The 13112-nt window shown below is 52.9% G+C and overlaps 1 protein-coding gene across 13 annotated transcripts in view; it reads left to right on the top strand.

Moving 5' to 3' along the window:
- Positions 1-13112, top strand: part of SLC12A3 (solute carrier family 12 member 3) — a 33923-nt gene that overhangs the window by 20054 nt on the left and 757 nt on the right. For 12 of the 13 annotated variants that reach the window (XM_017672984.3, XM_017672987.3, XM_073226960.1 and 9 more), the window contains 6 exons: positions 356-427; positions 946-1047; positions 1863-1974; positions 4324-4410; positions 7188-7323; positions 8857-8924. In XM_017672984.3, the coding sequence (XP_017528473.3) occupies positions 356-427; positions 946-1047; positions 1863-1974; positions 4324-4410; positions 7188-7323; positions 8857-8924 (577 nt within the window). Of the gene's footprint in view, positions 1-355; positions 428-889; positions 1048-1862; positions 1975-4323; positions 4411-7187; positions 7324-8856; positions 8925-13112 lie in introns of those variants that run through there. The other variant, XM_073226962.1, reaches the window with a different exon arrangement.

The following is a 13112-nucleotide window of genomic DNA, read 5'->3' on the forward strand; positions in this document are numbered from 1 at the left end:
CCCTTAAATCATAGCAGACAGTGCCTGACTTAAATCATAGCAGACAGTGCCTGACACAGGTGTAGGATCTGGAAGGCCTCTCCAAGGAGGGGGCCTTTTCTGAGGTCTGGGGAAAGAGTGCCCTTGGCTCAGGGAACACACATTCTGAGGCCTGCTTGTGGCTGGATTTGTGGAGCAGAAGGAAGCTGGTGGGGCTGGAGCGTGAAGGGGCCAGTGCAGAGGGAGGCAGGGGCCAGATGGGGGGAAGGTAGGGAGTCAGAACTACCTTCCAGGTTCAGGAGGAACCCAGAAGAGGAAGACCTGGAAATGCCCCCGGCCAGGAGAGCCTGAGGACAAAGCCACCCCTCTCTTGCAGTTAACCCTGTGTTTGACCCAGCGGAGGACAACAAAGAAGCCAGAGCCAGTGGCCCATCTGTCTGCGGCCCATGTCAGTCCCCACCCCACTCGGAGGCTCAGGGCACTCTCACCCTGCAAGGCAGCTTGTGGGGGCCATGCTGGAGCTTGGTCAAGGACAGGAGGCACCCGAGACCCTTGGGAACTGGGGGAGACCACAGTACAGGAGCTAGGGGCATTCTGTGGGCATTTGTGAGGGACGCAGAAGAGTTTTTAATGGGATGGTCCTGCCCCCCAGTGCCCTCCAGAATCCTGGGAAAGAAAAGCTGGGAGCAAGGGAGGGGCGTGTCCTAGCAGGCAATGTGCGGGCCCCCGTTCCTGGTGGACCTAAGAATCAGGAGTCAGAGCCGCAGCAGGGCCACTGGTGAGGTTGGTGCTCTGGGCCAGTCCCCACCATGCGCCCCTTAGCAGGGTGCTTCCGGCCAGGGCACCCTTGCTTAGCCCCGGGGGCATAGCGCACCCGCCCCACAGGGCAGCTGGCTCTGTTTTCAAGCAGATGCAGGCATTTGAATGTTTTCTGCCCTGAGGTGGCCTGCCTCTCTGCTCCTGCAGTGGACCCCAAGGCCCTGGTGCAGGAGGAGCAGGCCAGCACAGTCTTCCAGTCGGAGCAGGGCAAGAAGACCATCGACATCTACTGGCTATTTGACGATGGAGGTCAGTGTCCCTCTCAGACGCCGCTGTCCCAGGGCCGTCTCTTGTCCATGACTCTGTACCCGCCCTTCCTGGCTTCTCCCAACAAGGTGTCTGGAGGGACCTCGGGGTCAGCAAAGGGGAATAGGGACCCTTCAGCCCACCACTGAGCTTGGCAGAGCCTGGCCTAGCTGCTCTCTTTGGGCCTGTTTCTCACCTACAAAATAAGGGACTTTATAGGAGGAGCTGAGGTCAATGAGATGGAACCTTAGAGGTCACAGGACATGACATAAATGGGGGAGATGGGCTGATGCACAGGAACTGTTCTTCACTTCCCAAAGAAATATGCACTCTCTCATTTTTCTTAAAACATATGATTTTCAGCTTTATTGTTCCCATCTTTGATAGACTCCTAGATAGAAATATTATGAACACTTCCTGTATGCTTGACCCTGTATGCTTTACATGGGTTAACCTAATGTAATCCCCAGGTAGGAATTATTATTAACCCCTTCTACGAATAAGGAAACTGAGATGCAGAGTGGTGAAGTAGTTTGTGAATTATGCAATGATAAGTGATAGTGCTCTTGATTTTCGTGTAACTCTCCCAATCATTAAATGCCAGCTCCCTTATTTAACAACATCGTGAGGACCAAATAAACCCTGGTGCACAGAGCCCTGGGTGCCACTCTGTTATAGCCTGGCATGCCCACTTTGCAGATGGGCAAACTGAGGTGCAGAAAGAAGGGGCCTGCTGTTGGCAGAGCTGGGTGGGAGCCCAGAGAGTGCTCCATCCAGAGAGCATTTTCCTCTTGATTCACGGGGACCCTCTTTGCCAGGCCTCACCCTCCTCATCCCCTATCTCCTTGGCCGTAAGAAGAGATGGAGCAAATGCAGGATCCGTGTGTTCGTGGGGGGCCAGATCAACAGGATGGACCAGGAGAGAAAGGCGTAAGTGGGGAGTGCCCTGGGGACCAGCACCATCCCAGCTCTATCCAAGTGTGCCCCCCTCCTCCCCTGCCCTCCTCTTCTTCCCCCTTGGGCTCAGCTCCCTCCAGGCCACAGCAGTGGTGAGGGGGCTCTGGGTGGGAACAGGTTTCTGTCCTGGTATCCTGTCCACCTTTAATAAGATGTAGATGCCCTAGTCCAATGAGATGTTACATTTTGAATTTTAAAACCACAAATCTGCTCAAGGAGAAATCTGTGTGAAATGAAGGATGGAAAAAGTCCCTCTTCCTGAGAAAGGAGGAGGAACTTAGCATCCTTCAGGGCAATGTCCGCCAAACCTGGGATGCTGTCCCATTGAGGCAAGAGGTGACTTTAGTGGCCAGGAGATGGGGCAGTAAATCCCACTGAATCTCTTGGTGAGAAGTGACTTTTAATTCTCCTCCAACTGTGTGGCTGATTCTGCAGGAGGAGGGCCCCCTGCTAGGGAACCCATGCTAACTGTCCTGTGTAAACAAGAGGGGGTTGGCAGCTGGCAGGCAGCTGAAGCTGGCCAGAATTTAGGGACATTGGTTTATTTACTTGGGTTTTACTAATCACCTCTCTTTGGCAAGAGATACTGGTTTCCTGTTTAAAATTGTGGTATGAAATTTCCCTTCAAGATATATCTAAGAATGTGAGGAGGTTGTAGCTGAAAAGGAAGTAAATGGTAAGGCAGGTACTCAGGTGCGGAGGCGGACAGGTGGCACACGTGTGTCTGGAGTTGGGCTTTAGAACAAGGTCAAGTGAGGTTGGAGTTCATAGGATAGAGCACTGCTGGAGGGGGCAGATACGTTGGGGGGAATGGGGTAGCTTGCCCAAGGTCACACAGTTAATTAGCCAAGAGAGGAAACTGCCCAGCTTTGGTGCCCTCTGCGATAGTCCCAGCTATGATGCCCCAGGGTCAGGACCCTGCGGCCTGGACCACACTAGTCCCATGCCAGGACTGTGTCTCCTCACGTCCCCTTCTCAGTCACCCCCTGCAGGAGTTAAGAATGACCCAGCACTCACATCTGGTCGTCCTCACCCCGGATAAGCCTATCTTAGCAATGCTAAGGAAAGCGTTGCTTGGGGAAAGCGATGTCTGGCTTCTCTGTGATCTCTGAAAGATAGCTTTGCTGTTTCAGCTTTCTGTTCCAGCTCCGAATAGAAACTGGGCTCTGCAGGTTCAGTTTAGCTCAAGGCTGTGCCACTGTGGAGTCACGGGATGTCCTTCTCTGGAAGGTTGTGAAATCTGCTCCACCTCCCAACTGTCTCTCACCGGCCAAGTCCTCTGCCCTCCTGGTGACCCCAAGGCCAGGCCTGCCCTGCCTCCTGCCCAGGCCCTCCCAGGCCTGCCACGCAATGCTGTACACCAAGACATGAGTCCATAGCTCTGCTTTCCTCATTTCACCCCCCAGTTCAGGGACCAGTGGTGGCTTGATGGCTGGACCCCATTCTGGTCCTTTGGGCTTATCTCCCTGTCCTGCCTCTCCCAACCAGCCCCTCACTGCTCCTGCTCCATCTCACACACCCGCATGCCTTCCCTCTCCTGGAGTGCTCACACCCTGCCAGTTAGAACTGGGGTATACCCAAATATACCCAAAGCCATGTGTTGCCCAGGGACTCTGACATGATGGGTTGACTAGAGCTACAGCAGGTGTATGGTTCAGAAGGCTCCTTGGGTGATTCCAAGGTGGACAGCCTGGCCCCACCCCCCTTGGCCTATAACAATCTTACCCACCGTGTACCATCAGCTAGATCATTACCTCCTCCATGAAGCCTTCCCTGACTGACAAATCCACCATGGTCTCCTTCCCTGTTGGATGCAAAGTTGGCGCATCTGGCTTGTTATTCCTGGTTCTGTAGTTAGTTCATATGTATTCTCTGTGTTTCCGGCCACCCTGTAATTCCCTATAGTTTACCTTCCTGTCCCTTAGACTCTTGCTTCTCGAAGTGTGGTCCACAGACCAGCAGTGTCGCATCACCTGGGAGCTTGTCAGAAATGCAGACTCCAAGGCCCCACCCCAGACCAGATGAATCAGACTGTCTTGTTACAAGGTCCCCAGCAGATGTATAGACACATTAAACTGTGAGGTGTGCTAGGACAGGGCTGGCTACCAGATACATGAAAAATACAGGTCAATTACTTTTCCATGCCACTTGTCATCATCCAACCTACTTTATCTATATTCATTTCCTGTCTGCCCCCTGCCAAGTTAGAATGTAAATACCATGAGCGCAGAGTTTGATCTGTTTTGCTCTCTACTATATATTCAGCAGGTGCTCAAAAAAATTTGTCAAATGAATGAATACATTTTAAAAAATCTCTTCCAGGATCATTTCTCTGCTGAGCAAGTTCCGACTGGGATTCCAAGAAGTTCATGTCCTTCCCGACATCAACCAGAAGCCTCGGGCTGAGCAGTGAGTTCTCTGTATTAACTTAATTTCCAGGCAGAGGGGCGAGCTGGGTGCCCTGCAGACCCCCCTGTCGGCTACCCTTTTCTCCCTGGTGAGCCAAGGACAAAGGTCCTATCCTTCCAGCCCCCACATACAGAGCTCATGGACAGAGGAAGTGTAAGAGTTTATAGCTGTTTATTTTCGGGTTTGTGCTTCCTCCTTTACATATCCCAGCAAAAGTCTTGGCCAGAAACACGCCTAGTCTAGAAAGGCCGATGAATGCTTTTCTTAGAGCAAGTGTTTTTAAGCTCTTACTGGTGCATATCATGGCTATACTGACACTTGAGCAGAGGCCGCTGTTTCATTCCCAAAGGACCTGTGGGGGCCGAGTCTCCAGCTTCACACTTTACGAGCCCAGCCTATCTACTACTCATAAAAGGTTGATTTTAAGCTTATGTAAGTGGCTGGTCTTCTAAATTTTCTCCACTGCTCTGTTTTCATAAAGCAATGGTTCTCAAAACCTGGCATTCATCAGAATTACCTGGAGGGCTTGTGGAAACAGCTTGCTCCATCCCACCCCAATGTACTGAGTCAGTAGGTCTGGGGTAGGGCCTGAGAACCTGCATTTCTAACAAGCTCTCAGGTGCTGATCCAGGCGCCCCACTTTGAGAAACACCTGTCATAGAGATTGTCCATGTAAATCCTTAACACAGCAGCCTGCAACCTGGAGTCAAGGTTCAGTAAATGCTGGGTTTGTGGCTTCTGTCTGCTGGTGGCTTCTGAGCTCCACATCTTGACCTTTCCGTGCAATCCCAGCTCCATTGTGACCTGCTTTCTTCTCCGGGCATTGCTTAATTAAAAATCCTGAAGAAGGTACAGCTTATCCTTTCCTGCCAGACCATGGTAGCAGCTGCAGCCCCTGATGTTTAATTAACACACTGGCACTTAGAGTGAGGAAAATGTTGAATGGTTGGGCAACAATTCCCCTCCTCCCCCCAAGTAACAGCAAGTGCGGACTTTAAGCAAACCCTCGTGTGAATTTGCAGCAAGGCTCAATTGTGGGGTCAGAAGAGATTGTTACTTACTTGCCCAGTGACTCAATTTCACGTTCTTAAAATAAGGCATTTACAGTACGATTTGCTTTATGTAAATCAGTCTACGTGAGGTTTTCCAGGGCTCTGTCTCCTCAATAAAATAAGGACCATCCTGACTTTTTGCCCTCACTTCTCCAGTGTATTTCCCGTTACCTGGAGAGGTAAGGAAGTCACGGTGAAGAGAAAGGAATTAGTTCATGATGGTGGATATGCTGGCTCCTGCTGTTTGCTTGGGCTGTTCTTGGGGCTGCAGGGGCAGAGCTGAGTGCTTTGTAGCCCTGCCCTCCGGGGTCTCCCCCTGGCTGAAGTGCAGGTGAAGGAGTCAGAGCCATCAGAATGCTGCAGAATGCACCAGCGTGTAAGGGAGAGAAGGTCATTCCTGTCGGCAAAGGAGCAAAGCCTCGAGAAGGGCCTTGGGCAGAGAGCGAGCCAGGAGATAATGCTTTCCCATGGGGAGGACCTCACAGCAAGCATGCAGACCCAATCTGGAGTCTAACCTATAAAGCCCCCTGCGTTGCCCTCATCTGCCTCCACCTCCTGGACCCTTCTTCCTCCTTCACATGGTCAGACTTCTCCGAAGTACTGTTACACTCTGTGTGGCTGCCTGCCCCCCAACCCTTGTGTCCGGCTCACTCAGTCTGGCCCCCTCCCCCACTGTGCCACTGAAATCACCTGAGGGCATCAGCAGTGACCTTTGCAGCACCAGGTCCACAAAGCGCCCTCTGTCCCCATCTTTCCTCTGCCTCTCAGCTGCATCTGACGCAATGAGCCTTCCTGAAGCGGTTGTTTTGGCTCAGAGGCCACGTGCTACTGGTTTCCTTCCACTCAGCCAGTCTTCTCATAGTTTCTTTCACTGGCTCTTCCTCCTTTACCTGACCTACCACTTGTTGGCATCCTTGGTGTTGGCCCTGGACCCTCTTCTCTTTACTCCATCCCCAGGTGAGCTCATCTAGCCACATAGCTTCAGTTGGCTTCATCTGATTGCCAACCAGTCTGAATTTCTGTCTTTAATAATGTAAGTCAGATCGCACAGAATCCCCTCCCACAGCTTGCTGGCTCCCTCCGGGACTACCTGATCTGGCCCCTCGCTCCTGTCTGCCCTCGCTCTCCCCTGCATTTACCCCGCTCAGGCCACACTGGCTCCCTTGCTGATCGTCAAACAGACCAAGCATGCTTCTGCCACAGGCCCTTTGCACCTTCAGTTGTTTGCTCCAGTACCCACTGCCCTGTGCATAGCTGGCTTCGGAAGGACAGGCATCCTTTGGGTCCATCCTTTCCTGCCCATTACTTCCCATCTCAGGACTTGGTTTGCATCTTCATAAAACTTCCAACCTATATTTATTTGCTGATTTATTGCCCAGCAGACCAGAAGCTCTGTGAGGATCCGGGACATTGTTTGGTTTGTTCATTGTTGGGTAACACAGAGCCTGGGACAGCAGAGTGCTCAGTAAACAGGGAATGGTTAGGTGGGTGGAGGTGGATTCTGGGTCATTTGTCATGGATGACTTGTGGAAGTTCTGCAAGCTAGACCCAACCGTCAGTGCTGAATTCAATGTGGAAGCTGCTTTGATGTAAACAGCAGCATCAGAATGGCTTTTAGCCTGAAAAGTATGTCCCTGTGGCACCCACCCCATTTCCCTCTGGTGACCTGGTTCCCTTGGAAACTGAGCCCTCTCACCCAGCTTCAACTGCTCTCTCTGTTCCCAGCACCAAGCGGTTTGAGGACATGATTGCACCCTTCCGCCTGAATGATGGCTTCAAAGATGAGGCCACTGTCACAGAGATGAGGCAGGACTGCCCCTGGAAGATCTCAGATGAGGAGATTAACAAGAATAGAGTCAAGGTACAGGAGAGAGAGGGGCCTGGCTGGGGTGGAGGTGGGAGCAAGTCATTCCCCTGGGTCGGGGCTGGGTGCCCCATCTATCCTGAGCTTAACACCCTCCCTGGCCCTCAGACCAGCTCCCCTACCCTAGCTCTGAGGTATCCTTCAGCCGCAGACGCTAGGGCTGGCAGGTAGCCCTGGTGTGCAACTCAGAGCCATCCCTGGCATCAGAGCCTGGTCTTCCTGCCCACTGAGTCACCCCCAGCCGCGGCGATGGATGGGCTGGAGTCCCCCCTCTCTCCATTCCTTCCTGCCTGGTGGGAGGGATTTGTGAGATGAGTGCGGAAGGTCAAGGAAGGATTTGCCCTGTGGGCCAGCAAAGCTGGCTGACCTGCCCCCCGTGGCCTGAGGCGCGCACCCAGACCTAAAGCCATGGCCACCCCTTCCCAGCAGCACCTTCAGGACTCTAATAAAGGCTGAAGGACAGCAGTGGCGGCTATGATGGCCACCTGAAGGTGGGACAAGAGGTCCGGGGTCAGGCAGTCACAGCTCTACTCTCTGTTCTCCTGGCCAGTGGTGCTCCCCTCAGGGGAAATAGTGCTCCTAAGAGGACATTTGGAAACCGCTGGAGACATGTTTGCTGGGCACCACTGGGGGCTGGGTCTGCTACTGTCACCTTGTGGGCAGACATCCAAGGTGCTGGTAAACCTCCTGCGCCACACAGGATGGTCCCCACAATCACAAAATACTCCACTCAAAATGTCAATAGTGTGAGGTGGGGAAACTATCATCTGGGTTAACTCACTTCCCCTCAGTTCTCCATTCTAATCGGGGTGTCCAACCAGTATCAGACCTTGAGTGTGAATCATTTCTGAGCAATTTGGAGACAGCCTTGCTTTAGGAGGGAGTGTCCCCCAGAACCCAGTCCCACACAGGCTGCGGGAATTCCCTGACCTGTCAGCCCCAAGACCTGTCCCCGAAGGCCTGTGCAGCTGCCCAGAAAATGTGGAGTAAAGAATAGTGTCTGAGGATCTATAACTACCCTGTTATAGATGTGGAGTGTCCCACCCCTGCCCCAGGGCTGCCTTACCAGGTGCCTGCCGCATGCCAGGACCTCTGCTGGTGCTTCTGCCTAGGGTATCCCATGGGATCCTCCCTGCGTTCCCCTGGTAAGGCTATTATACCCATTTTGCAGTAAAGGCAGTGACTCTCTGAGAGCCAAGGAGCCGCCCTCAGGTTCTCTGCTGTGAGCTGTCAGGGCTGAGATTTGAACCCAGCTCTCCTGTTACCATGAACCATGTGGGGTGTGCTCTCCCCTCTTTCCTGCTGGCCGTGGTAATAAGGTCAAGCAAGGAAAAGCCATGGAGCACTTCTAAAGGAGGTGACATGGGACTCAACTACCATTCAGTTCCCCTTCTTGGAGGCAGGAAGGTCTATAATAATTTGGGGGGAACAATTCATGCATCCAGTTTGAAATGTCACACAAGGCCCCTGGGCTTGAAGGTGCTGCTCACGATGATGTGAGAAGTGACCGTGTGCTCTTCCTGGTTCCAGTCCCTTCGGCAGGTGAGACTGAACGAGATTCTGCTGGATTACTCCCGAGACGCTGCTCTCGTCGTCATGTGAGTGCCTGGCGGGAGGACAAGCCAGCCTCAGAGGCCAAGCGTGTCAGCTCTGGGAAAGGGCCCCCCCCGCTGAGGACCCGAGCCCTCCCTGATGAGGAGGAAGGGCCCAAAGCTCCTAGAAACAAGGCCAGGTGGCTTCCTAGCACGTGGCCAGGCTGGTGTGTGCCCCATGCCCCTCACCTGAGGGCCTGCTGGCAAGGACTGGTACCTCCCCCTGCCAGGCTGCCTGACTCCCCTTCCCAGGCCACCCGATTCCTCTTCCCGCTGCTTCTCCCTTGTTGGTCACCTTTTCTTGCCAAGCTTAGCTTGACAAAGAGGCCCGGCTCATTCCAGAAGAAAATCGATTCCTGGTTGTTCAGGGATCACCCACCCTGTTTGGCCATCAGCCTCGCCCAGCTGACATGGGTGCAAGCCTGAGCAGCAGAAGCTGAGGCTGCTGTCCTGGGCTCCGTGCCTGTCAGCCCCTTGGGCTTCCGATGCTGCTGCCACGTCCTGTTGCTCCTCTGGTGGGTCTTGGCCAAGGCTAAGTGGAAGGTGACAGTGGCACAGAGAGACCTCAGGGTGGCTCTGCCCTCTCAGAGGCCAGCAGGAAGCACATGGTCAGCCAAGCCATCGGAGTCCCCTCTCCAAGAGAGGCCCAGCTCAGGGAACAGGGTGTTTGCTAAGACAGGTAGCTGACCTCTCTTACGTTTCCCGAGGGCTTGCTGCCTGGGAATTCTGCAGGACCACCTGGGGAACCTGTTTGGTCATTCCTGAAACCAAGATTCAGCACACAATTTGTAGGGCCCAGTGCAAAGTGAAAATATGGGGCCCCTTGTTCCAAAATGATAGAGAATGTCCAGATGGTGACAGCAGAGCACTACACCCGTCATGGCCCCGTGTAAGTGCGGAGGAGGCCGGAGCGCACAGCTGCAGGCTGCAGGCCCCAGGAGCTGGCTCTGCCAGCAACATGGCTTCCTGCAGCTTTTAGGCAGATAGTTCTGTGAACAAAGCAAATGCTTGTGTTTCCTTTGATGTGGGAACTGTGATAAGGAAAGGGCTGGGCTTATCTCCAAGCCCTGGCCAACAACTAGCAGAGAATGTTCCTCAGGCCAGGTTGGCCTAGGGTGTGGACTGGGGTCAGAGTACAGGACAGGGGGAGTGGCTTCCTCCAGGAAGGCTCCACCGACCTTTCCCCTGGGTGTGGTACCTGGTGTGTGCCACCTTGAGTACGTGAGTGTGCCAGACCTCCTCTTCCTGGGCGCTCCCTCTGTTCTGAGAAGGAGGTTCGCGTTTGGTCTCTGCTAGAAGCCCACTGTGGGCCTTGGGCAGGTAGCCCTACTTCTCTGTGTCTCAGTCTCCCTGATTATAGAGAAGATTTAAAGCAATTCATTTCACTCTAACTTGCTAGGATTCTAGGCTTATTTGCCACTAAAACGAGGCAGTCTCCAGCCGTAAAATGAGGAATTTCATCCTGGGAGGTGACCCAGACCTCATAGGGAAAACCAGCCCCTCCCCACCTGCCAGCCTTTGTGGGATAAGCTGACACAAATAATCACGGTCCAGTCACCTCAGAGATGATGCCTGCACACAGCACCCTGCCCCGTGGTGGCAGCCACAGCTGCTGCCCAAAGGGGACGCAGCTGTCAGGCCAGCTCTGCCTGCATCTTTGCATCACTCACCTCCCCCTGGGGGACATGCCTGCCCAGTGTTTCTGAAAGCCCAGGCTGAGAGTCACCTTCATCAGCACCTCCAGGGGACTGTGGAAAATGGCAAATTCCTCAGTTCCTCCCAGATCAGGGTCTCAGGTGGAGCCCAGGAAGCTGCATTCCCCAGAAATTCTGAGAAAGGAAAAACTCCCCCTAGGCTTCAGGAAAATGACAAAAATCCCATTTCCCAGAGTGTCGGAGAGCACACCTGGGCCCTTTTCTAGAGCAGATGCATGGCAGAACGTGGTTGTTTGCCTTCTAAGAACAGCAGTTTGTCTGAGAAACGGCCCCATGTGTGAGTTCAGTTTAATAGGCACAGCTAATAAACCAGCCTTTGAACCAGCCCAACAACCTTTGCTTAGAAAAACAACCTATTTCTAAATAGGGTCTAAACCCCTCCTTCTATAAAGATTCCTTCCTCAAAGCCAAATAGTAATAATCAAAATAATAATCAATCTTGCATTTTAGTGATTGAGCCTCTATGACACTCAAGGCATTGGCCCTATTAATTTTCAGAACTCTTATGAGGTGGTTCTGTTTTATTCCCATCTCCCCACAACACACACACTTTGGAGATAAGGAAACTGCCCCTTAGAGGAGTTAGGCAACTTGCCCAGGATCTCAGAGCTGCAAAGTGGGGAGTGGGCTTTGAAGCCTGCAATCCTGATGCAAGGTTATTGTTCTGCACCCAGGTTAGACCAAGGCTGCTTTTCTTTGTGGCAAACAGAACAAAAAGTTCCTTTGTTCTGGAGCAGCTTTACTTCTAAAGATTAGTAGCTTCAAATGTGCACATCCTATGAGTGAGAACAGTGCTGTTGATTGGCTCTGGGGCTGAGTATAAAGGGTGTCTGTCCCTCAAATGGGTGGACAGGCTCTGCTGGGGGAGAGAACTCCACGCTGAAGCTTGGAAGGGCACAGCAGGAGTGGTGGGGGTCCCCTGTCCCTGGTCATGCAGCCTCCAGGCCCCTACACCTTTGAAGTTTCTGAATTCAGTCCCTGAAAATGACATAGTAGTTCCCAGAGGACATTTCAGCCCTTGACATCAGGAAAGTTCCATATCAATATACCCACTTCCTTTCCCCCTGGAACATCACGAGACACAAATGCCTTTTACTGAAGGTGATGCCAGCTTAATGAAATGTTCTTATTCCCACTTGCCTTCCCCAGCTCTGGGGTCCTTGCTTTTTAAAGCAGGGTACTGGTTGTCCCAAGTGAAACGTTGAGGATGGAATTTTTCGTAAGGGGCAGCCATTTGGGGACCCCAATTCACCTTCTCAGCGAGGTGGGGGTTGCAGTGAGAGAGGCAGCCAGGATGATCCCAGGATCTTGGTTCCAGTCCCATCGCTGCCACTCACTGGCTTAGTCATCCGAGGCTGGTAAATAATAGTCAGTGACGGTAACAGTCCCTGAGGTCATAGAGTGCTTGCTGAGTGCCAGCCATTGCAGTGTGCCATTTCTGTGCTGTGTCTTCTCTAGAGCTCACCAACATCCTGGCGAGAGGGGTGTGTTTCCTCCTGTTAGGGGAAAGAAAACTGAGGCCCTGGGATAGTGAGCCATGTACCGAGGCCATGTGGCTGAGAGCTGGCAGAGCCACACTCAAGCTTCTCTGCCACCAGAGCCCAAGCTGTGACGCCCAGTGTCACACAGCATCCTCCTTTCTGCTTGGGTTTCCTTGGCTGGGATGGAGGGCACTGCTCTGAGGTGCAGATGGAATAATGGCTGTGGGCATACTTTAGAAAAACAGACTGTAAAGTGCAGTCCCATGTAAGGTGCTGGTGCCCAGCTTCACGTGCCACCAGCTGGGTCTGTGAGACGCTGCCTTCTCCAAGAGCCAAGAGCAGGGCAGGTGCCGCCATCCCAGAGCATTTTGGGAATCTCAAGATGGTGGAAAAATCACTTCCAGAAACAGCCATGCAACTATGGCTGAACAGCATCCCCACGACCTTGTTATTTACACAGCATGGCAGTTCAGATCAGGGGCCCTCAAAGACAATAGCAGAGTCCTGCTCCCAGAGCCTTACCTACATTGGCAGGAGACAGGACAAGGACACTTGGCTGAAACACATGAACATATCACACTGTGGCCACAGTCAGGTGTGTGGCCAGAGAGACAAGGCTGGCATGATGAGTGGCTTGATGGGGTAGTTTCACCCACCCGCCCAACTATACCAGACTGTGTTCTAGGCACAGGGGAAAGGGTGGTGAGCAAGACTGACCCTGCCTGAACATACAGTCTAGTGGGAGGACACAGACAACAAACAAATGAAAAGAGGATTTTGAGGGTGTGAGTGCTATGAAGACAATGGAACAGGGTGACGTGACGATGAGAGATGGGAGGCCTGCTTTGGAGGAGGTGATCAGAGAAGGAGGTGTGCTTGAGCTAAGGCCTGGGTGAAGGTGCCAGCAAGGCAAAGAGCTGCAGCACTGTCTTCTGGGGAGAGGAGAGACATGTGCAAAGGCCCTGGGGGAGAAACAAGCTGGTAAGGCAATAATGGCA

The sequence above is a fragment of the Manis javanica genome, chromosome 17 (assembly GCF_040802235.1).
Source record: "Manis javanica isolate MJ-LG chromosome 17, MJ_LKY, whole genome shotgun sequence".
Classification (NCBI taxonomy): Eukaryota; Metazoa; Chordata; class Mammalia; order Pholidota; family Manidae; genus Manis; species Manis javanica.